Source organism: Sinohyriopsis cumingii, chromosome 4, assembly GCF_028554795.1.
Source record: "Sinohyriopsis cumingii isolate HCF-2022 chromosome 4, ASM2855479v2, whole genome shotgun sequence".
NCBI classification, from domain to species: domain Eukaryota; kingdom Metazoa; phylum Mollusca; class Bivalvia; order Unionida; family Unionidae; genus Sinohyriopsis; species Sinohyriopsis cumingii.
The window spans coordinates 59,289,025-59,315,421 of record NC_142964.1 but is presented as its reverse complement, the minus strand read 5'-3'; the positions used below and the strand labels follow the sequence as shown (position 1 = coordinate 59,315,421).

The window sequence follows — 26,397 nt, the reverse complement described above, 5'->3', positions numbered from 1 at the left end:
GAAATATTTAACAAAAACTGCACTTGGATCCAACCTATCGAAAAAACTACACTAATACACTAATTGATATCAATTTGAATCATCTTGTGTACTGTATGGGAAATGGTTAACATTATACTACAAACATAAAGAATATTTGCTTGAAAGATTTAAATGTTTTTGAGTTACAGCTTGAATACGATTTTATTATAGAGGGGCTTTTTAATAAAAAATGGATATTTAGTATTTATAATTTCGTAGTTTTAAATATGAAGAAAATATCTCCAAAGAGATATTTCAAAGTAGAGAGCATTTTATAAAGAAATTGTTGATCAATGCTGTATTGTATTCAATTTCATTTCATACCATATTCTTCAAATTTAAACTTCAGGCATTTAAACTAACCAAATCTCCCATTTGTCTCATGACAGTATGAAAAGATAAAGCGTTATGTCAGGAAAATGAAAATCTATATAACCCTTATACCTACATAAGACTTTTTTACAGTGAAAATTAAAAGTAAGCAAGAAAGAATCAAGTGATTCCTTAAATGACACGATTTTTTTTATTATAACTTTGGCACTTCTCAGTTATCGGGCTTTTTCAGCAGATTCAAGCTTAGGAAATAATGAAAGAAATTATTCTTCCTTATTACTACCGTATATATTTGCTTATAATACGAACCAAACTGTAAATTGCACAGACCCAGATCTGCCGTCGGATAATGCGCTGACAGATCTGGATCTGTGCAGTTTTGTTACGACTAATCAATACAAATAATCCTAATTTGCACCTGAATTATGCTAAGGCAGATCTGGATCTTTGTTGTTTGCAGTTTGACTCGATTTATAAACAAGTACAGACGGTATCTATTTTTGGGAGAACGTGATAGAGCCTGCGTAATCCTCACAAATTCTTTATTCTCAGATTTAATAAAAATAAAAGATGATTGAATATTTTATTCAGATCAATTTCCTTTGTTAGATAAAGTGTTGATGACTTTTGTTGTGTAAACATTACTCAGTGAATACTAGTAAGAAATGACATATATGTCCATTATAGTTTATAACACTGAACAACTCAACCTTCATTCGTTTTATAGTGAAATTGGCAAAAATGATTCGCTTTGTAAGAACATTATACGTGTAACGGTAATTTTTTTATTCATGTATTACAAATAACTTTAAAGACGTTTAGATGTGAAGGTTCCAATTATTTATTCTGTTTTTTATGTTATTTTGTACATTGTTTTATTATGTTTGTATGTTATTTTGTACATTGTTTTATTCTGTATGCTATTTTGTACATTGTTTTATTCTGTTTGTATGTTATTTTGTACATTGTTTTATTCTGTTTGTATGTTATTTTGTACATTGTTTTATTCTTTTTGTATGTTATTTTGTACATTGCTTTATTCTGTTTGTATGTTATTTTGTACATTGTTTTATTCTGTTTTTTTGTTATTTTGTACATTGTCATGTGATGTTTTATAGTCCTCTTTCATTTGTCATCCTAGTATATAATGCACTAATAGTCAGATTACTTTATACTCAGGTGAAATACTAATAGTCGGACTACTTTATACTCGGGTGGAATACTAATAGTCGGAGTACTTTATACTCGGGTGAAATACTAATAGTCGGACTACTTTATATTCTAGTTAAATACTAATAATCAGAACACTTTATACTCAGATTAAATACTAATAGTTGGAGTACTTTATACCCAGGTGAAATACTAATAGTTGGAGTACTTTATACTCAGGTGAAATACTAATAGTCGGAGTACTTTTATACTCTGGTGAAATAATAACAGCCAGACTACATAATTATAGTCGGAGTATTTTATACTGTGGTGAAAATACTAATAGTTGGAGTATTTTATGCAAAGGTGAAATGCTAACAAAAAGTCTACTTTATACTTTGGTAAAATGCTATTTTCAAATGATCAATACATTACAGTAAATATCAAGTGATGTTACTCTTTAGAGTTTCCTTTTCTCTTTCGAATGTTATAGTAGTAGTGGCAGTAGTAGTTAGTATTATTAGCAGCAGCAGTAATAGCTAGTTCCAGATTCAACAATAAAAATGAACACTTTTCTGTCTGACGATGAACGACATAATCGCCAATTTTATATCTAAACGCATATTTCACAATGATATATGTTGAACTCTACAAAACAATCTTTGCTTTATCTCGGTTAGATCCGATATGAAAGGCCATTTTAGTATAAATGCGGGTTTTTATACCAGCGTAATTCGCATTCATGTATCTTCGGAGACCACGCCCCCACTAACAATGAATAATTGATACATGCGCTGCTTATATAACAAAGCAAGTGCACTCTATATTAGCGTTATATTATTTCAAAGTAAAATGTATATTTAGAAATCTGTTATCATTATTATTATTATTATTATTATTCACGAAAAAAGCTTTCCTTTGGTATATTGTTTGTTATAATAATTACTCCGGTAATATACTACATGGACATAGATCTGACATCGCAATATGAAGTTTTCAGTTTGGCTCCATTTATATGCGAGTGGAGGGTACTCCTTTGCAAAGGCAATAGCGCAATATTCTTATATACAAGGAATACACAAACTGAAATTTCTATATTCTGCCCTTGTGACATAAGATGTTAAAAATTGCCATGCAAAAGGCAATTATTTTTTTTATAAAAAGATACACAAAAAAATAGTTATTAATTTATGTTTTATTCCTTACATAATATGAGGAAGATATTTGAATATTCTCAGTTTGGATTTTTTAACGTTTTGGTAAATAATGAGTTCGCCCAACCACTCCTTAACGTATAATCGATTGTCTTCTAACAATATATTTTTTATTTAAATTCTCAACATAAAATGTAAGTTTTTCATTTAGTTATTATGTAATTAAGTCAATTTTTTATTGAAACATTCATTATCTAATTTTATGATATTTCAGATTTTAGATAAACATTTAAATGTTATATGTACATTTTTAATAAATCTATCTTTATTAACCTAAGCATGTAATACATTTCAAAAACTCTTAATTTAAATTGTACGTTTCTCAGCTTTTGCTTTTAAAATACTTATCTCTCGACAAAGCGATCACTCCTAGGTCATTTAGTGCATTTATTAACAGTCTATTAAAACATTAAATGATAAGAAAATAACTTTTCATTAACACTCGTTCGCCTATTTCGCTTTTTTTTCTTCAGATGATCATCTCGGACAGGAGATCATAATTGAACTTTGCCAAAATGAGCTTTGGGACTCTTTTCACAGGCTCGGTACGGAAATGATTATCACTAAGACGGGAAGGTAAGAAATATATCAATTTGAAGAACGTATGCAATAAAACTAATGAGATATGAAAACATTACTTGGCCTGCAATCAGCTGAATTACAGTATAAGTGTAAGTAGTTTGGAAACTTTGAGCTTAAACAAGTTAACACTCTGTAGATGTAGATTTTCACAATTAATAAAAAAAATAATTAATTTAATTAATAGTGTAATTTAATGGCAAGCATTTTTAGACACGTTTCTGGCATCATATTAATGTTTTCAATCTTCTGTATGTAATGCATGATTCAATAATAATCAGAAACGATAACTATATTTTATATCTTAATGAATTCTTATAAAATATATATTTTTGTTTTAATTTACAACATAACCTTAATGTGCACTATACCACTAATGAGCTGACAAGTGTGCATTAATACTAATTCTGTCGTTATATGCATTAAACTAACAGTGAGGTAACAGGCGTACATGCATTACACTAAGGGTGGGTTGACAGGCGTACATGCATTACACTAAGGGTGGGTTGACAGGCGTACAGTAACAGTAATTCTATCATTATACGCAGTTAGAGAACTACACCATTTTTTTTAGGCGTATGTTCCCTGCCATTCGTCTGAGAGTGAAGGGTTTAAATGCATCATCCAAGTACCGCCTGTATCTAGACTTCCTATCTGTGGACAGAAATAAATATAGATACGTCTATCACAGGTTTGTAGTTTTGCTTATATTACTATCTGAAAAAAAGTGAATAAATCATGCCGCATAGATTTTAAGAAACTGAAAAAACATATTATTAATATGCAAACAATCTCGAAGCAATACAATGTTTATTGAAGACATCATTTACTGCTTTGTCAAATTCGTATAATTTTAATTCTTGTGCAAAATAAATGAAATTAATGGTTTAGTAAAACATGACTGAATATTCATTATTTGCAGAAAAACCTGAAAGTGTATTACACATCATTACTATAAAGCAAAATCCTTAATTGTGAATGTAAACGAAAAGTGTTACTCATCCATGAATTTGGCTTCCTGGTTAGGCTTTGGTATACTTATAACAATATTATATCCATTTTTCATACAGGACCACTGATTATTTAAAAAATTCAAAACAAAACACTACACATGCAAGTGTGTAATGGACATAGATCGCATATCTTAGTCTCATCACTTATTGTGTATATTCAATTTATATTGTGTGCTTGTCCTTTATCCTGATTGAGGATAGCATTTTAGCGTGCACCTATTTTTTTGTCTTGTTTGTAAGCCATACATAGGTTATTCATATAAATGTGAGCTCAAGACCTAGCCTTGATTATGACTTTAGAAGGTTCTGTAAGTGAACTGGTTTACAGTTTGGAGTAATATTTCGTAAAGATTATTGAGTTTGTTTTGTTCTTGTTTTTTAATGCTAGTGTAACATAGATCAAGTATAGATGTATATACTTAGATTTTTGTCAGCAAAGTTTTCATTCCTATCTTAATATCAGTTTTGGGGAATCTATGATTTGAGCTTTTAGTTGTGTTCAAATATAATTTGAGATGATTCATTTATTTAAATTATTCTTTGGAATTGCAAAGTGTTCATTTATATTTTTGACTAAAGCACTACTTTTGAATTATTATGAATTCATTTAAAGTTCTTCTGGAATATATCATTGCGAAACATCAAGACTATTATTTACATCAGCAAATTCAAGACTTTAAATTCATTCGGAATATTCTATGTTTTTGGACTTGTAGTAGGATCGTTTGGAATTTAATTCACAATGATCTAAGTTCCTTTAAACTTTCACTTTGTAATCTAAGGAGTTAAATTATTTATCGATTTTATTAAGCTTTTTGGTTTTGCTTCTCTCTTTTACTTAGCTTAAGACCACAGAGTTCTAATCTATTTCGGTCTCAACAACTTTATCAAACACCCGTGCGACAAGTACATAAAATAAGGTTATCTTAAGTGTCTATGCACATTTATATGTGTGTGTTTTCTTTTACATGTGAATGTATCTTTTATTCCAGCTCTAAATGGATGGTTTCTGGAAACGGGGAAGCATTACCGCCAAATCAGACATATCAGCATCCTGACTCACCGATGGACGGAGGATATTTGTCAAATCAAGTTGTCTCTTTCGAGAAAATCAAACTCACTAATACAGATTTACCAAAGCCCGGACAGGTAATCACCCCTACCATCACTCTCTCTCTCTCTCTCTCTCTCTCTCTCTCTCTCTCTGATGGTGATGACGAACTGACTGAAATATTTATTATGTTTAGTCGGATATGAACATTAAATCGGTAATTTTATTATATCTTAATCATTTCTCTTCCATTTTTTTTTACAAATACTCTGAAGAACTATGGATTCTTATTTTTAGATGGACTTGATTAAACAAATGAACAAACCTCTCTCCAATATGATTCATTCCATCTACAAGTCTCAAATTCATCATCCAACTGTTTTGGTTCATGAATTATTTTCCTGAATTTAAATTAATTTGCAGTATTTAATGTCAGATACTTCTTTTTGAAAGAACATATATAATACTTTACTTTGCTTAATCACTTTATATTTGATACAAAGAGAAATGTATACAGATGCTGGCAAAGTTACCTAAAAGCACTTATTGCACCAGAGAGCTTCTAGGTATAAAAAGCATGCCATATATAGAACTCTCCTAAGGTTATTCGCTCGGTTTGAGAGGCCTTCGATTACTATCATTAAAAGCATGGTACGTGTACTGTTTCAGATCGCTTTGGTGTCCATGCAAAAATTTCAACCACGGATCCATATTGAAGAAGTTCAGGACGACCAGTCACGTCCACTGACTCGTATAATTACGTTGTTTCCACAGACGTCCTTTATTGCAGTCACAGCCTACCAGAATCAAGAGGTGGGTGTAATCTAATACATGTTTAAACATACATAGTGGCCACGTCGACATTCAATTACTTGTGCACAAAATTATAACTCAAGTGGAAAAATTAACGAAACCTTAATTTTAAAAATGTATTTTAACTGATGGCTGTAAAATTACCAAAACATCAGCCACAAATTATTCTTGCTTTCTGAATAAATTTACACGACTTTGTTTCACTGATGCTAACAAATTTTAAGAACGCTTTCACAACTATAATATTCAAACTCAGTCCCTTTTTCTCTCTGCACTTCAGGAGCGTGAAAAATTTATAATATTCATCTTTCAGCAGAAGTGGAACAACATTTGTTGAACAGACCTGGAATATTGGTGTTCCTGCCATCCCTTTTATCTTTTCATCTATCTGCCTACCCACCTGCTTACCTATATGTCTACCATCCTGTCTTTCTATCTATCTATCTATCTATCTATCTATCTATCTATCTATCTATCTATCTATCTGTCTATCTATCTATCTATCTATCTATCTATCTATCGATCGATCTATCTATCTATATCAAGTGTGTGTATGTCTGTCACACGATATTACTATCAAATATTAGCAGTATACTGATCACCTTATTAGATGCTGTTCGTGATTGAGGCTGGCTGACTAGCCCATAATATGTACACACAGACGATTGACTCCGCCACATAGTGATAAGGTAGTGTCATATACTTGATGTCAACACCCTAGATAGATGCTGCGACATCAAAAAGTCAAGAAGCTTCTTCACAGCGACAGAACGTCGAGTGACGCCAGTCGTCTTGGCTCGAAAGAGATGCACTTGACATCATGGCGATTACAACAACACTTGTTATCTTTTAGCACTACTCTACGATGTTGAACAAAAATGTGCATGGACGTCATAAACTGCGCGATTGTTGACATATCGCCATGAATATTAGATTAAATCCATATACGCTGGCTCCATGTTGGTTCTAAAAAGAAAAGGTCACCCAGTACTAGCATTGTGGGTGTCAGACAAATGCGTTGAATAATACTGATATATAGTATAACAGGTCAACCGACTGCACTAGTTGCGTCAATGTTTACAAACATTAATAAGATATTTTAGCATACCTAGGGAACAGGAGTTATTAGAAATCATTAAACAAGAGAAAGTTTATAAACTGGCATTTGACAACGAAAAAAAATGCTATCTAATATTTATTACTGTAGAACAAGTTTCGTCTCAATTTGATGAACTACCATATTTACAGACCCGTAATTTGAAATAAAATCATATTTCCCTATATTAACGTACATGGGAACAGGTCAAAACGTACCCGGATCGAAACGTACCTAAGTCAAAACGTACTCATGTCAAAACGTACCCAAATTAAAACACGACCCACACTAGTTATTAAATAGTGATATAATTTTAGTGTATTGTGCTTCATATGACAGTGACCGACCTGCTGAGCATTGGAAATCGGCAGACGCAGTGGAACTGTTTTAACTTATGATCTAGCTCCAACTCACATGAAGAAATACACGTTTAAGTTAAGAAGTATCATTTAAATGTATTTATGTTGTATTTTCCAATGGAGAAAATTCTACTAACCGATCTTAACCATGTTTGAAGGCTTATTTTAGTCATACCAGCTTAATTCATCAGTAATACTTTAATTCTTTTTGTTAAATACTAATTACTTTAAGGAGTATAATAAAATATTTAGCTGTATTAAAAGTCGTGTATTCCTACAAACTTTTAGGTTAATCAGTTCAACTGAACTTGAAAACTTCAACACCTCCAATCCACCCAAATATAATGTAATGTTCGGCAGAGATGTTAATTGTCATAAAAAGGTCGGTGGCCGACAATTTTCTTGCTTTATATGATCTTGCATCTGTTTGCATGGAAGCCCTATAAAATGCAATTATTACAATAATCAAATATATCGCATACGGACAAGTGAACTGGAAATATATGCTGACTCACACGAAAAAATCAACTCAATCCAGTAAAATTTATGGTGCCTCGGTTCTTGGCATTTTCGGCACTTTTTGATCACGATCAATGGAAATTATGGAACGCAATGGAAATAAAATGAAAGACTAAATGTGAAAATGGAACGCAACGCAAATAAAGACGCAATGGAAATTATTATTATTATTTTTTCATTTATAAAATGTCAGAAGTAAGCTTTTAGTCATCAGATGTATACATATATGTTTCTATTGTGTTACGAGCTATGCTCTTAAAATAAGCAAGAGAAAAGAGTGAAGAAAACAAGCTTTGGAAAATTTAACAAACAATTTATTTCCCTAGAATAAACCTCAGTTCAAGTCCCGAAGAGATCCAAAATTGAAAGCGATGACGTGTCTTTTATGGCCTGCGAAGTGCTGATGTGTCAACAGTTTCTTGTTGAATCATAGAAATATTATTCCAGGATTGAATTCAGTATAGATTCCAATGAATGTCTTTATCCAAGAAATGTATCAGAGCACTGTTGTATTTCCAGAGAAAATAATCACTTAATTCAATAATTTGAAGAAAATAAAATTCAGCCCAGACTGGTCACAACATAATAAAACTTAAAGTGCTAGATGTTAAAGCACGACTGGTAATACCCTCACAGTCACAAGATAATATATTTCTCTGCTTGACCTCAGGTCACAATTAGTATTTTCTAAAAACGACTATTACCTAATGGAAAATAACCTTGTAGAATGATCTAATGAGTCTTGTTTATTTAAGGTCAAGTCCAGCATACAATGTTACATTACAATAGCATGTAATAAAACAAAAATATTAAAACTAACAGACAAACAATTGAATAAAATATACATGACAATTGCGAAATAGAAAATGGAATTAATTCTCAAAACTGACTCGAATAATTGTATGAAACGTGTGCATTTGATTACTTGTTAAAACACATGAAGTGGTCATCATGGATGGTTCAGATCAGTTGATAGAATATTCTCCACGGGAAAACACGACATACAAGCGATAGTTCTTAACTTAAAGACATTTTTCTCAATGTGTTTTGAAGCTAGACTATAAAATAAAATAGTGAAATGAATCTGCCGATTTCCATTGCTCATCAGGCTGGTCACTGTAAGAAAACAAACACAATACACTAAAATTATGTCATAGCTTAGAGTGAGAGTGGGTCATGTTTTAACTTGGGCACGTTTTGACTTGAATAAGTTTTAACTTGGGTACGTTTCGGTCTGGGTACGTTTTAACTTGGGTAAGTTTCGTTTTTGGTAGTTCTTGACTCAAGTACGTTTCAGTTTGGGTACGTTTTGACTGTAAACCACGTATAGCATCACGTTAACGCGACATTTGCAATACGGGATATACATTTCTTGTATGTCTTGAAAGTAGCTCTTGTGTACATACGTAGAGAGAATTTGTATTTTGATACTGGTTCCGTGAGTCTATAATCTCGAAAGAAGGTTAAAAGAAACTCTGATTTAAAATAATTTGGTCCTCCGTTATTTACGGGAACTATTAGTCACAGTTGTGGTTGTTAACAGAAATTAATATTCAAAGAGTCAAGATGCCATCATTGTTCGTTCTCGATTATTTCTTGTTACAATTTGACTTTTGAAAACTCTCCCTCTGCAAGCCAGAGACTTTTCACCTTATGTTCCTTCATATATCGAATAAGAGCGAAGGTTAATTGCGCACCAATAGGGTATGAGGCTAGATATAGAAAATCCAATATTCTCTTGAAAAACCGAAAGAATCAATATCGATCTTTAAACTATCATCTTTATCGAATTAATCTCTCGGGCAATTCCAATTGTTCATTTGGAGACGGTTTCCAAAAGCAACATTTTTAACGGGATATCTTATGTATATTCTAGCTAGAGATATACCTTTCCAGTAGATCTGTCTGTTTTTCTCCCTATATCAGCTGATCGTTTCTAAACGAGAAGACGGAATTGTCTCCAAGTGATTACGAAGAAAATGACACAGAGGATTATTAAAGAATTATAAAGATGTGCTACCTAGTAGTTCAAAGTAATACCACGACGATGAATATATCTCTATTACACACACACGCACAAATTGTCACACAATTTTCTTGTCGTAATAATCGTTTTTTTATTAGTTACTTACATGCGTTAAGTTATATTTGTAATAATTTCATTTACATGTTGTCTCTTGCTGATGTAGTCTTTTAATTCTATAAAAGAGGATCCTCGATAAAGTTAAGATGATCCTAATTGCCTTATGACCTACTCCCATTGCCGTGTGGCTTATACCCATTGCCTTATGGCCTACTCCAATTGCCGTATGGCTTAAATCCATTGCCTTATGGCCTACTCCAATTGCTGTATGGCTTAAACCCATTGCATTATGGCCTACTCCCATTGCCGTATGGCTTAATCCCATTGCCTTATGGCCTACTCCAATTGCTGTATGGCTTAATCCCATTGCGTTATGGCCTAATTCAATTGCCTTATGGTCTTATCATATTGCCTTATGGCATAATACCATTGCATTATGGCTTACTCATATTGCCGTATGGCTAAATCCCATTGTCTTATGGCCTAATCATTTTGCCTTGTGGTCTTATTCCATTACCATATTTTGAGAACGAAGCAATGCAACATTTGAAACTGAATCTAAAAGGAACTAACTTTCTGTGAAACAACTTTTATGCAAAAAATGTTTTTTTGTTTGCTGTTTTAATGCCATTTTTGTAATTCTGTCCCATCTGTTCATGTTTTGGACGTCTAAATACCTTGCTTGGACCAATATGTTGAATGAACTAAAAGATATTTAAATTGAAAATGTCGCACAGACGACGAAACTCGTTTATTCAATCCAGCACAAAATAAATGAAGACCTCTTTCAATGATGTTAGTGATTAATCATATAAACGGTAACCTAATACTAATTAACCATTATCGAATATCGCTGAAGTCCACAACAACATATATTGTTATGATTTGCTATAATGCATTTGCTATCGACAATTTAAAAATTGATGATTAAGGATTCAAGATTTGCTTAATTCTACACCTTTTCTTCAAACCTGTGACAGGAAATAACAAGTGGTTTGGTATAAGATAAGATTCAACGTGAATAAAATGGGAACTCTATCAGATTATCACTCCTTACATCCATAGCCAATGAGTTTCACCACAAGATACCCTGTGGTGGGAGATAAGCCTAATCGCACGGACTAACACCATTTAATCCGGTCTGGACAAATATTTGCTTTCCGTATTATAATGGGATTTAAATGTCCATCATAAACCTGACAAACAAATGGTTATATCAGTGAATAATCTTCACACTACCATCGTAATCTTGTGATATCTGTGCTAGAGGGAGGGGAGGGGAGGGGAGGGGTGAAAACATTAAACAGTGTACAACTTATAGCATGGCTGAGAATATAGTTGTACAGTGCTTATGTACTCCCAAAAAGAAAGAAAACGAATCAGGGATCATAATACATTAATAGAGTAACCTTACTTTACAAGGTTTTAACTCAAAGATTACAAGTCTTAAAGTGGATCGATCTTCTGGACAGCACACACGATAAAACAATTTTTACTACGCCAATCGATAAGGTGAACATTCTTTTAAGTTAATATTTCACATTCTGAAATAAAACAAACAAACCTTTATGATGTAAAACAAGGGCTGTAAGCCAAAAAGAGCTTATAAAAACCTTTAAACCTTTCTTAAAATTGTAAACCGATTTAAACCTTGGTTGTTTGACCAGTTTAAAAGTGGACGATACAGGTCACAGGTTCATTAATGACAGAATGCCACGCAGTACCAAGAGCCAATAGTATAAAAGAAAGCTAAGGATTAGACAAATTGTTTTATCGTGTACATGCAAGGAAAATAAAGGAATGGTTATACGGCAAAGTTTATCAGTCTTGATTTACCGTATATACCAGCCATTACAGATTCGTTAGTACCGTCTGCTTTGAAAAAATAAGCATGTTCCATTTCAGAAAACGAGGGTTATTCAAGGACCAAACTCCACTTCTGACTGGATTCACAAAAGTCTCGAAGAGTGAAAATCGATTACACACTACATGAACGGCCGTAGCGATTTTAACCAACATAAATGCTTGTTACAAAGGGCTGGTAGCAATTTGTAATTTTAGGAAAACCATCAGAAATGAGATTTCAGTATCCACGTATCAGACCTTGTTGGAGTTTAGTTGAACCATGTTTTATCGTCACAATATGGTCAATGGGACTGAGTACAAACAACATTAACAACATAATTAACACTCTCCGTACACGATAAAAGTATTGCAATATATGTCAGAAAGATAACGGTGTAGCGAACAGTAATATTGAAAATAATTGGAGAGGGATGAAAAGCGTTATTGAAGCTTCCGGAAGTTTAGCTCATGGGGCACGACCGAGGATTCTGTCTGTGGTTAGTCCCCACCCCCACCCCACCACCTCCAGCGATATTGCTGGAAGCCACGTTTGGATCTTTAAGGCTGACGAAAATTAATTAGATCTCTATTTCAGAATCCCAAAATATAAACTAAATTCAAACAGAAATGAATTTCAAGAAAAGATTAACGGATATTTGCTGTAGATCCTGGTTCTTGTGAGTAAGCAAAACACACCCTAATAGGGATAAATCCAACTATAACTACACAACATCATTTTATATATCTGTATAATTTGGCTCGCTTTTAGAGAGAAAAAAAGGTGTGAAATTAGTTCCAAAGTAGTAAATGAAGGAAAACAGCGACAATATACAATACAGAAATAAAGCAAAGGTTTATGTGCCTTCAGATGTCAAATAGGGAAGAAATAATTATTAATTTTCTTTCCTTTATGGATGACTGCAAATTAATCTTTAAATCGTGGTGCTCCAAGAACTCCAACTATTTCATTCGTGTCAGTTACTTTTCGTCAGCTTTGTATTGCATGTGTATATCGCTAAGTCAAGAAAGAAACGACCTAATGAAAAAATAATAGAGATTAACGTAATCTTTCCAATGTGAAAGTGATTTAAAGTACATACTAAGTTAATAATAATAATAATAACAATAATAGTAATATGTTGACCACTCAGTCTAATTTTTACCACAAAGTACAGAACACAATTAGCATTAATATTACTTTTAATTTTGCATTCACGAATCTTTCCTTAGTTTTAGGTATTTTACATGACTTCAAAAAAATAGTTACCAAATTAAGGTCGGTGAAATACAGATTATAGGGCCGAAATGAAATAAAACGTGCAACAGTCTCTTTCAATCCAATTAATATTGTGTGCCCGGATATTCTTTAACCTAACATTGGACTTGATGATGATGATGATGATGATGATGATGATGATGATTTAAACTTTAATTTACATAATTATTGTATTTTCTTATGCTTGGAGTATAAGTATTAAGTTTTAAATTATGGTTTTATCATCGATTTTGTACTTGAATTTGTCCACTTTTTTTCCTAAGGTGAAATGAAACCCTTTGCCAATGAAATCAGAGATATAAAACCTAGAAAAGGTGTGTAGCATGCTTTAAACGTGAACTAAAGAATGTAATATGGTGTATTTCTGTGTTTCGAGTCATCCTTCGCCATTGTAATTTAGTTTAAAATGTTCAGATGGATATACAAACAAAAGTAGGTGTCCAGGTTAGAAAATATAAACACTTAGGATTCATGCAAATATAGGTAATTCGTAATTCGATTTAGCGCATTCCACCTGCCTACCTGTCTGCCCTGGTATTGCTTGGGGGGGGGGGGGCTTTCCTTTTCTTTCAATAATGTATTTTACAAAAATCTGCTGGCAGCAATCAAAACATAGTTATTGTACATCCTGAATGACCTTCCCATGTACATTTACTCAAAGAACTGTATAGTAGACTGACGTACGGTTGAACCGTGATGATGCAACTGCGTCCAGTATTGAAGCTGTTTCTTGGAGCAGCCAATCAATATGTACAAAACAAAACAATGTCTGGGTACATAGTTGCCAGCGGATTTTTGTACATGATAAAGCTGGATATCGCGTGAATAAAGTATTCCGCGCAAAGGTGTACCTTTGCTTGGTCATTGTGTTCAGTTTCCGATACATTAACTGAAAATATTTTCTTCACAGTACAGTTCGAAGTGGACATCGGTGTGTTCGGCCTAATTATCACAATGTAGATTTCACTGTAGACGAACACGATGACATATATAAATACATGTCAAACTCACCACATATGACCAAGTACAGTAACGACGTTAGCAAAAGCGGGACCCGATTTAGATCATTTTGACGGGGTCCCATGCTCCTAACGCGCGGGGCCCCTTGTGAGAACGGCATTTGGAAATAAAATTTTAAACAAGTTTTATATAATATTGAACTTAAAATTTTCTTCCATCGCTTTAAAATTTATTTCTCCCTTTAGATATATTCTTAAAAATACTAACACAACGAGCCCCTGTGAGCTCGTGGCCAAATCGGTTCGATCGACACAAGGCCGGTCCTGACCAAGTTAGGCTTAATTTCCTTTAGAAATCATGATTAGTGACAATCGTAACAATCAAGAGATCTGATGGTACAATCATCTTGTAAAATATACATTTTTTCATATATCTTACAGGAGAAATATGATGCATATGTATGATATATAGCACAATTGACGTAGTTTTTATTAACTTGAGACGGGTATTAAGAAGTAACGACTGACAATACTGGAAGATATCAAGCTAGGTGGATTATTATTTACAGAACGGGGTGTTGCTCGCCGGAAATATGGATTGTTAATTCGCACACGCGGTTTCTGATTTCATTGTACCGAAGAGCTCTTCAAGAGAGCCTATTTTCAGGGTCGGTAACAACACTTATGGAATATGCCTGTATGCGGTTAATCGACAGTAGACATGCAAGTGAAATGTAAATAATGGAATTGGTTGATTGCGCAAATTTGAAACACGTTTCGGAATTTTCTGCGCTATTATCTGCATCTACCGCAGCTATAATTTCGATATGGAAACTTTAATAGCCATCGGGCTATGTGCACCCGTGTAAAATAATTCTCAGTCATGGGACTGGGTCGACTAGAAGAAAACCAATATGGCAGCCTCCTTCCCATGGCATCGGGATGATTGCCACATGCGATGTACGTGAGGTCCTATGTGTATGCAAAATGTCACACTCGTTACGTCTTGTTTAGTCTTTATGCAACACGATATTTAAAATTATAAAATTGCTTATTTTGATTTATAATAAATACCCTTTTCGCAAATCCGTGTGTACCTGCACATTCCATTGACAGTTTTTGTGTGTGAGGAGGTGTTGTTTCTTTGGGGGGGGGGTGTTTGGGGGGTTGGGGTTGGGTATTATTTTAAATTAAATAATCTAGCAATTTCCATTTATTACTATAAACAATATTTGGCTAAACCACACCCACCTACCCTATGACGGCTGTTCTCATTACCAATAGCCCCTAAGAAGGAAATGTTAGCCTTATCACGCGGAAAGTAATGTTTCGTGAAGACTCTCACTGATACAGCCTTTTCATGGCTTCCAAAGGAAAATCGTCCTAAGATCACCGAAGCCTCTATCACTGAAGTCAGAAACATAAGACTGAAAAGCCACTGCCCAATATCATGTGTTAAATTAAACAAAACATCAAAATAACGGAGCTAATGTACTGGATATTGACTTATATCAGAAAAAAACAAATCAAGAGGAGATATAAAATGCCATAGAAATGAACTTTCCAAAGTTTAACGCGTGATGAATGTTAGGTGTCAATAAGTATAGTCTGGCCGTTTGTCTGAATACGTGTGAATGAAGCAATCCTCGACATGTGACAGGTTAGAGTTTCCCATGCACTGTTAACGAATTTGTTCGAAGTTTAGCACCTTTATCATCTCAACATCCTATCATGCCAGCAGGTGCCGATCCCGCGTCGATAAACGGTCAAATACTGATTTCACGTCTCGAATCTTGCCTTCCTCACTTTACACAAACCTTGAGTTACTTCAGTATACAAGTGCATAATAACCCAACGCCCAATAAACCTGTACCCAATTTTCGTTAGTCAAAGGTGACTCTTTGAGACACAGCTTAGAGCTGCCTACTAATGCGTCGGATCCTGTAATCACAATGCAAACTTTAAAATCATAGAATTGCCTCTGTATAAAATACGTTCATTTTCAACATGTTCTCCATATAAAAAGCTGTATATTTTGTGCATATCCGAAAACTGAACTATTGCTCTGTCAACTTTAAATTCGAAGTTCAGGTTCGACATACTACTTCCCCTGTATGACTGAATTTGTGCATGTTTCTGTCAAAGAAAACATTGGAACAAAATGTGTTCCATGCTTAGTACATGACCTTTTATTTGCTGATATGTTATTTTTCACAAGTTGATTGTACGAGAAGGGTTTATTAGCACATCATCACAATCATGGCTATATAGAGCCGAGTAAAATTGAAGTTCCAAAAATGTAATTGTAAATAATTACTAATATCATTAGGAATGTAAAACCTTCTAAACAAACGCAAAACATATACTCCCAAAAAATTCAATGTAGACATATTTAATTATTTACAATGTAACTAAAATAAGAGATGAAAAAAGTAAAAACCAAAACATATTGGGCCAATATTTGCTATATTAAGGTGTTACTGCTCCATATAATTTAAAAAACAATGTTATATTTTTCAGCATTGCATTTTTTAATTATGCGCCATATTATTGATTTATTTCATCTACTAGTATATGCATAAAATAATTAAACTTGAAAGTGTCTCACCAGCTAAATTATCAAAAATATGGGTTCACCACGGATTTTCCAGTTTTGATATCCAACCCCCATTCTTTATAAAAAAAATTTAAGATCTCCTCTAGCGGCACATCATCAAAAAGTATCCCCAATGAGTTTACATATAACTGAAAAGAACTATGTCTCACAATGTGGATATCGATACATTCGACACGAACGAATTCTGTTCTACTGCCATTGGTAAGATATACACAATGGCTGGGGATCATCCTTCAAGAGGTATACATAGGTATGGGGGGGGGTGAGTGACCTACACACGCTACAACACCTCTCTCAATCGTTCTATATATATGATGTACCACACTGATAGGTTTGATGTCCTAAATCTTATTCGTGTAGCTTAAATCCACACATTTTACTAAGTAGATAGAACATGTCAGTTTCTATAACGTTTCACGTTTTTCAGAACAATTTTGATGAATTTTATGGATCAATATCTGCAAAACAATTTTTCCGTACAATTTGTGTCTACTAAATAGTTACTGTACAGTGACCATGTCCAAAATGACAGTGTGCCTTACTTCCCTTATTTAGTGCATTGTTTTACGTCATTGCGCATTAAGCCAATAGTCTATTGCTATAGATGTGTATTGATGGAATGGAAAAAAATTCTTGTATGTGCCGCTTACTTTCAAAACTTTTTTCCTGTCTTACAAGTAAGGCGCATTTAAAAAAAATTCTAATCTTTCGCAACTCTTGAGCACTATTAACCATCCTTTTTGCAAGTCAAAAGTTCCATTCTACGTCACTTCCCTCACATTTCGTGTATCAGTGAGAGTTACTGCAATTATTGGCGAGGTTATACTATTCACGCTATAAAAGATGCAAAGTACGCGAACCAGTGTTATAGGAACAAAACATATGGTGTTTAAAAGTAGTGATAATTCAAAAGTAAGTTCAACCAAAAACCTCCATATTTTGACCATTAAAGTAATTATGTGGAATCATCCAATGAAAACAAATGGAAGACTACAGGGCATCGTTGGTTGTTTTACCTGATCTGTCTTTATTCTTAATAGCAATGTGTTTGAACAGCTAGCTATACAAAATGTTTATATTTCCGGATTTTTTAATTAGATCGTATCTCTCTACGACTTCTGATGGTAACAGGTTGTCAAACTGAAAGTTTTGCAAGGATTTCAGTATAGAAACTGAATCCAAAGATATGATGAAAATTGTTGTTGTTGTTTTAGAGGTTTCGATACAGTTTTTTTTTATTAAAAAAATGGTTATGGCTGCATTTTCTGGCTTTATTCGGTCATTATTCCAATGACAACTGCTGTTTTGTTTCAACTTTCGAATTCCCTGTATGCATGGACTTATGACCACGACAGGAGGCTCAGATATCATTGAATTTACTCTGAAAAACCAAAGGATTGGCAGAGGTCTCTAAGAATTAGTACATGTCAAAGGTTGTGATTGGGAATGGACGGAGACATTTACTTAATTTGCAAGACTTATGCAATTTGTATGTTAAATTGTAAAATTAAATTTGTTCTCCTATTATATTGGGTTTGCTATTTGGACCAGCTGACTAAATACACGGGATCAGATGTTTTAGAAGATTGCTTTGTAATACAATTCAATAGCCAATTTCGTTCGTCTGAGATAAAGTGATGGCTCATTTGCCACAACACAGGTGTTTGTATGAGAAGGGTTTTGTATTCTAGATGATCACAGACACAATCTGCATCTCTGATTGTAGATATGGCTAATTATCATTTGGAACCGATAGTTTCTTTACTTTAAAGAACATGCGGTCCCTTTTCCTGTTACCATAGAATCGTATATATTTGTATGCGTGGCCCATAATATCAGTTCCACCATATTGCAAAGTTGATGGGTCCAAAATGGATTATGCCACAAGGAGTAGGAAGAAAACAAGCTCAAATTATATATATATATATATATATATATATATATATATATATATATATATATATATATATATATATATATATATCCATTACACAACAAATGACTTGCTTTATGTTTTGCGAATCAAAACTGCTTTACTCCTCAGAGATAGAGGATATCTACGTTTTGGAGTAGATATAAGGAAATAGTTCATGAATGAAGTGGAAACATTGTACTGTGGAGTAGCCACTTGTATCAGACACAAAATGCTTCTACTTTACGGATTGAAATGTTTCCTTATAGCTAACCCCAAAAGGTTGATTTTCTTTGCATTGTACATTTTTAAGACAAAAACCTTCGATTTGTATGGATTTCTTTCTCCATTCTGTGTCAACGCAAATAGATACAGATATCAATTGGAATACCCTCGGCCTTTTCCGTCTGGTCGAGAAAGAAGTATCAGATGTAGTTGGGCGTCATTGAGAACTATATTTTTCTAAACATCTTTCGATCAAATGGGACAATATGGCGGCGGAAAGAGACAAAGTCACAGTATCGGCATTTGCTGTCGTAATATATTTGGTGAACTCTGTCAGAGGCCAATCACCAAACACATTAAATGATGTGTATTCCCACACCTGCCTCCAAGGCCATTTGTCAGTCTGACAATTCTGTTTACGTCGAAATGTGCCCGACACACCATTCTACTAGCATGGTATTTCTTTCGTCACAGCAGCCGCTGTAGCTTAGTTGGTAGAGCATCAGACTCTTCATTAAATGGTGGCAGGGTTCGATACCCGCCTAGGCCAGCCGCGATCGTCATTCTTTGTGTGTACCAGGGAAAGGCACTTAGTCCTCGGCCTGATAGTCAATAATGTATTTAAAGTGCCGTTAAATCGAAAAAAAAAAAAGAAAAAAAAAAGAAAACCAAAGCTTTCTTCATAAAGTCTACAACCAGACAAGGATGAGGTATGTAACTATATAAACCCAGTTAGATGTTAAGGCCCTAAAACACATATTTGACTGCTATCAAATATAAATTAGGATTATTGTTCCTGGTTGACAGTATTTTACTTCTGAAATTACCCGGTTAACAAAACTCAGAAAAGAGACTTGTTTGGTTGATTGATCTTTACTTTTCCATTTGTTCCCTGTATCATTACTTTTATTTGAAACAAAACCGCAAGGCAATTTATTATTGTCGGTGGTTGTGTATTGAACAGTTGTGAAATAAAATATAAAGAAAAGAAAAATATTTGCATTCATAACTACAAATATCTGATGGAATATAAAATCGGTCAGAAAGATCTTTACCATTGGAAATATAAAGCATATTCAAGCATTTGTAAGGGCTACCTACCTACCTACCTACCTACCTACCTACATGCATAACATAAACGAGCAGTTGAGTCTTCCTGGTTGAGCTTTGCACTTGAAAATACTTATAAATACAGAATGTACATTTGAGTTTCCATTTTCCATGTATGTTTCCGTTTTCCTATGCAGTTTCCTTACTCCATCAATTTATTCAGCTGCTTAAATCAATCAATCAATCAATCAATCAATCAATCAAATAAAAATGATCTGAATATTTTAGTAATTCCTTCAACAAATATCCTCATTTAAATATTTATTTATTTATTTATTGATATTACGTAAGCCTTTATTGTCGTTGCCGACAGCTCATGCTGCGCTTCTAATCAATTATCTTCTCTTTATCTCTACAGATAACGAGGATGAAGATAGCACGAAATCCGTTTGCGAAGGGCTTCCGCGAAGCGGGCAAGTGCCGGTAGGTTTAATCTACTGATCCACCGATATAGTTGATCGCTTCTCGCCTCAACTGATACACTGACGCCAGCCAACAAAGTGTCATATCTAGAAACAACTTTTGATATTCACAAGTTCTGACTGGGTCTCATAAAGGTCAGCGTGGAGACATAGATATGGTGCACAAATACGCCCATGTTTGCCACTAGTATGTGTATATGCGTTAATCAATTTATGAATAAGTGAAGGAATAATACCATGACAAATATATATATATATATATATATATATATATATATATATATATATATATATATATATATATATATATATATATATATATATATATATATATATATATATATATATATATATATATATATAAAGAGAAAGGAAGGGCTGCAAAAACGTTCTAACGGAGCAATTACAAAACAATTTCTCAATGTTTGCAGCTAGTAATCAACTTTTTCGTCAGGGGAAAAACAACTTGCAAAAAGAAGCGAACATATAATAAAAAGAAGCAGAGAGAAAACTGAACAATTTACACCTACCTTTGTTTTATTTCAGAAACGAATTCCAGCTAAAGAGATTTTTCATTATTAACGTTTGCATCGACCTATATTGACATATATTTTAATAAAAGAAGCACATTGTTTGTAAACAAGAAATGAGTTTGTACCCCCCCTTTGTGTGTGTATATATATATATATATATATATATATATATATATATATATATATATATATATATATATATATATATATATATATATATATATATATATATATATATAATTATTGATCCCCAGAGGGAACTTTTGCGAGCGAAAAGGAGTTATTCTTAACCCCATATTATCATCTGTTGTAATAGTTCTCTTCCATACGTTCATGACTTGCGTGAAGCAAATGGCGTTAAGCAAAGGTGACAGTAACGCGGTACACGAGTGTATTTTTTTTTTTTGGTCATTTTTTCAAAATATTTTATTGAAAGAATATTTATATGGGATTGAGCAAAAACCATGTCTTGTTTTCTCATTTTCCTGGATACAATGGTTCAATAGATACAGTGTCTGTATATAACATATTAGTTTATAAATAAATGTTTCCCACTTTTCAGAAGTTCATTGGAGGCCATGATGGCAACATTTGGCGTATCTCTGGACTCAAATCGGGTAGGAGGGGAGCGAAAGAGATCAGCGAATTCACATCGCACTTCCGGTACAAATTTTATTTTTGGTACAGATGTCTACTGAACAATGTTTTAAATTAATATTTAATAGTTTAATCTATTAAACAAACTGGCAATATCTCACTGAATTTAGAATGACACATTCGTCTTTTAAAGCTTGCAGTCGGTGTTGGAAATGGATCTGAGGACTGAGTAGTCTGCTGTTATAATTTTTTCTCTTTTGTTTTCATTTAATTTATCATATTATTAACTTCGTTTTATTTTTGTGAATTTAAGCATATGTAGACTACTTTATGTTTAAAAAAAATAGTTTCACTCGTTATTGTATTATCAGAACACGTTTATAAATGAATGTCTTAATGTTTAAATTGTGATTTGATAATAATTTGATTTTATTTGCTGTAAAAATGTACATTATACTGCATAATATGTGTACGAGTCGAACAAATATGATACGTCTTAATCATGTTTAAAGATTGTGCGTGTCAGTTCATTTAAAAATCTTTAAAGTTCATATTTGACTAGAAATTTCTCTTTAGTTTTCAAAACTATGACTATTATTAAAGACTGATTTCCATAACAATCCATTCTAAAGCATAGAATATTCTTTGTCTTGTCAGGTTCTGAAAGTAAAGGTGAACCAGTTCCAAAAATCTCGAAACACTCTTCTTCGCATACATTCAGCCAAAGTGAAAAGAAAGACTCTTCTTCTAAAGCACACAGTGAGCCTATTCCTTCTCCAGAAATATCGATATCATCAAGATCCTTGGAGTCTGTAAACTATGCTAGTGTCTCGTCCAGTCCCATCATTCACCCAGCATTTGTGTGGTCGCCTACCTCACTTCCTGTGTATAACATTGTGCTGGAAAGGAGTTTCTTGAATGCTTACTATGCAAATTCATTTTACAACGGATGGTCGCTTATGTCACACATGAATAGTACAAGTGCGACCAATAACGCCAGATACCTAAGCAGTCATTTTTCTGATTATCGAGCTTTGAATGAGATGCAATCGGCCGAAACAAAACGTTCTGACACATACTCTGGTGAACAATTTAGAAAATCCGACCATTATTCCGACCATTTTAGGGAAGACATCAAAAAACATGACAGCATTTGATACAAACGAAGCCAGCTCTAAACATCTGTGTGATTTTTCTTTAATATCTAAACATCTACGCGGCTTTCTGATTTATCTATTTAGGAGGCTATTTAAAGACCTTGATTTTCAAAACTAACATGTCGAATTAGGAAAAACCGGCATGAGTTGAACTTCTTGTTCTGTTTATCCGATAGCATAAACTAAATTGGTCAGATAATGTGAAATGACATGATTCATAAAGTCGACGAATCTTGTAACTGAAAAACAAATATCAGACAATAAAAGTTCATGCTCGATGAACTATTTTACAGAAGCATAACATATTATATCGCGCCATTGTCCACTGCTTATTTTTGTTACCATTACACTGTTTGTATGGGCTTACATTTCCAAACAATATTTTTGTCATATTAACTTTTAAATCATTTAGATGTCAACGAATCCTTTGTTCCACATTCATCAATATAAACCCCATCAGAACACAAGCGTACAGAAAATACAATACTGTCCTCACATTCGGAGCAAGTTTCTGGACGCTTTCTGTTGCAATTTAAGCGTAGTAAAGACTCGTCCCGTAGTAAAGACCCTATGCAAGAGAAAGGGATTTTGAATGCGTTCCACTTGATTGTTAACAATAATATTTGCACTGCATAGGGAAAATAGCGGTTAATGTTACCAAAGTCATGACTAAGTTACCATATGCCAATTCCAGAGATCTGCCGAATGTCTCGGCTCCGTATTCCTTGTCTACGATCTGCACAGATCCATCAAGGGCTCAGTGCTTGCTTTTTAGGAGGAAAAAAAAAACAATAGCCTCAACTGTAAGTTTTATTTTTCCCAAATTTAGAGACGATAGACAAAATTAAGGCAAATATTAAATTATTATTATTTAAAAATGTATGTCTTGTGGTAGTGATTGCTTGTCAACATATGGTCATATACTTTAAACTGATACCTGATTTCCGGTGCGCACATATTTTAACTTGAAATATGAAGTTGGATGCAAAGATTTAATAAAGATTGAATTCAAATTATTTGCGGTTGTGTATAATTTAATGAAATACAAAGAATTTTTTTAAAGTTAACTTATCATTAAAACTATCCAAACCCAAACTAAAGGACGCCATAGGTATTAAATTTGGCGAAGTTCCATCAAGTCATTTAGGAAATATGCTTACAGTATGACGAGCGGACGAAGAGACAAAGAGTAAAAACGTGGGGATAAAAATATATTTGACCTACCTGTGACTATTTTTATGTTCTTTAAATAAGTTCAAACAGCAATGCACAAATTAAAGTTAGAAATTAGCAATTATTTACATTTACTTTCTCAATCAAATCTGCACATTTTGAGGGGTTAACACGGAATAATGTTGTTCGAATTTAAGGATAGATTTGCTGCGGTTTACATTTACTACATATTTCTTTCTTTTCCTGCCATTCCTCATCTTTTTTCCTTCCATAGAAGATTATATTATACTAATTAAGTATATTAAATAACTGGCTTACAATCATAAAATTTTCATAAGGTTAAAACGATATAAGCAAACAAAAATATATCCAAACAATTATAGATCCTGGCCTCACAAGCAGAACTCGAAAGTAGACCAGTGAAGCGGAAGAAATTATTTTGTTCATACAAAAATGTAAAGACAATATAGTACGATCGCCCTTGCACCATTCGTCGATACTGTAAAATAGAATATTAGAGTCAAAACTGTGTAAATTATAATTAAAATTAAATTGTTCATGATCTGTGGAAGTTACAAGCTGCAAAGCCTATATTTGTAGAACGTAACTGCAAATTGTACAACAAAATAAGCTGCATACCGTACAAATAACGTTGGGCTTTCACTGTCAATTATACTAGATGATAACATTTTACCTAGAATTTATTGCAGCTGCAATTCGTGTAGGCTTAATATAAAATTATTTAATCTGAGAAAATGCATATCCAGTCTGACTCAACATTCCCACAACGAATATACATGTCAAGCTATCTTTGAGGAACATCAGTACGTAATTTAGCTATATAAGTCAATACCGTACTGTTTTAATTCAGCTGATTGCCGTACTGAAGCAGGTAGCAATGAGTCATGTGCAGATAAAAATGTTTCATTAGACATTCGAACACTCCAAGGGCTATTTCCAAATTAAACCAAGCAATTTTCGACTATATATATATATATATATATATATATATATATATATATATATATATATATATATATATATATATATATATATATATATATATATATACGAAATTAACCCGCAGCTTGCAACCGCTCAAATTGAAGTGAAATAATGCAACGTTAAACCAATGTTTGTAAGTGCTTCATTGTGCATCAGACACAATCTATATTAAAACATTAGTTTTCTCCTAGCAATTTTGGACTGACTTGATGTCCATTCTTGCATACCAAAGGCAAAGGCTGATCTTGTATATTTTGGGAAGTCATGCAAATATACTCAAAATAAATTAGATTTTTATCGAATCAAGAGAAGTGACGTCACGAAATATTTCGCTATAATTCACTACCATAAAACATTGAAGGAAATGTTGCGTTTTTACTACATTAGGTTTAAGCCACTCGGTTTAATGACAATACCAATCATACCGAGACAAGAATAGGTATCTTTCTGAAATGCTTCTATAACTGCGTCATGTGGCGTATGCTTCGAGTTAATTCGGTATCCCAGATGTGTTGCCGAATCAGCAGCCAGCAAATATGACAACCCCAGGTACCATTCTTCTTGATATAATTCTCGTATTTTGGACCAACGATAACAACATATGACTTTGTGGCACTAAGCTCAAATCGCCAGCTTTTGAAGATTGTTAGCATATGCAGCCATAAGTGAAATACCATCAGTTAGAGTCTGATTTGAAACAGCTGATCTTTGTTCCATATTCACCTTTCTCTAATTGGAGTAGTAAGTCATTTACAAATATTGTATACATCAAGGTTGACAAAACATCTCCTTGTCCCACTCCATGGACAATTGGGAACCAGTATGAAAATGCGTAATCACGCAAACTCCATCAAAAGCAGCAGCAGAGAGGGTGAACAGACCACTTAAGGGAGTGGTCACTTTGTGTTTAGACCAAAAAAAACCAGTGACCACTCATAGAGGTCAATACCACGTCTACGATTATTGTTTGTCCCAAACAGAATTGTAGACGACCCTCTCTGCTGCTATCAATATTGGGAATCATCATCTGAATCATGGGAATCTTTTGTTTTGTTCTTCAAGTAATATTCAAGTTCTGATGGTGGTTTTTCTTTTTTTGGATTTATGTTCTTTCTTTTTCTGTAATATATCATCAAACTTCTGTATCGATCTCCACCGCAATTTTTGCAAATCTGATATAATCCTCTAACGCCGTTGTTACAACCAACACAACTTCGTGGACCAGCATGAGGATTTTTCTTTATAAGATAATTATGTTTTTTACAACATTCTCCACGACATTTTTTATCACATTTGTTAGTGGTTCCTTGACGCAGCCACGTACAATTGTTCATTA

The 26,397-nt window shown here is 33.4% G+C and overlaps 1 protein-coding gene across 1 annotated transcript in view; it reads left to right on the top strand.

The window, feature by feature from the left end:
• The window catches only part of LOC149801237 (T-box transcription factor TBX15-like), a 30,691-nt gene extending 6,792 nt beyond the window's left edge, over positions 1 to 23,899 (top strand). The window contains exons 2-8 of the mRNA XM_089954280.1: positions 3,191 to 3,293; positions 3,871 to 3,987; positions 5,302 to 5,458; positions 6,030 to 6,173; positions 20,533 to 20,597; positions 21,692 to 21,792; positions 22,384 to 23,899. Of these exons, the coding sequence (XP_089810406.1) occupies positions 3,191 to 3,293; positions 3,871 to 3,987; positions 5,302 to 5,458; positions 6,030 to 6,173; positions 20,533 to 20,597; positions 21,692 to 21,792; positions 22,384 to 22,883 (1,187 nt within the window). The 3' untranslated portion in view covers positions 22,884 to 23,899. The remainder of the gene's footprint in view (positions 1 to 3,190; positions 3,294 to 3,870; positions 3,988 to 5,301; positions 5,459 to 6,029; positions 6,174 to 20,532; positions 20,598 to 21,691; positions 21,793 to 22,383) is intronic.
• Positions 23,900 to 26,397: the final 2,498 nt, after the last annotated feature.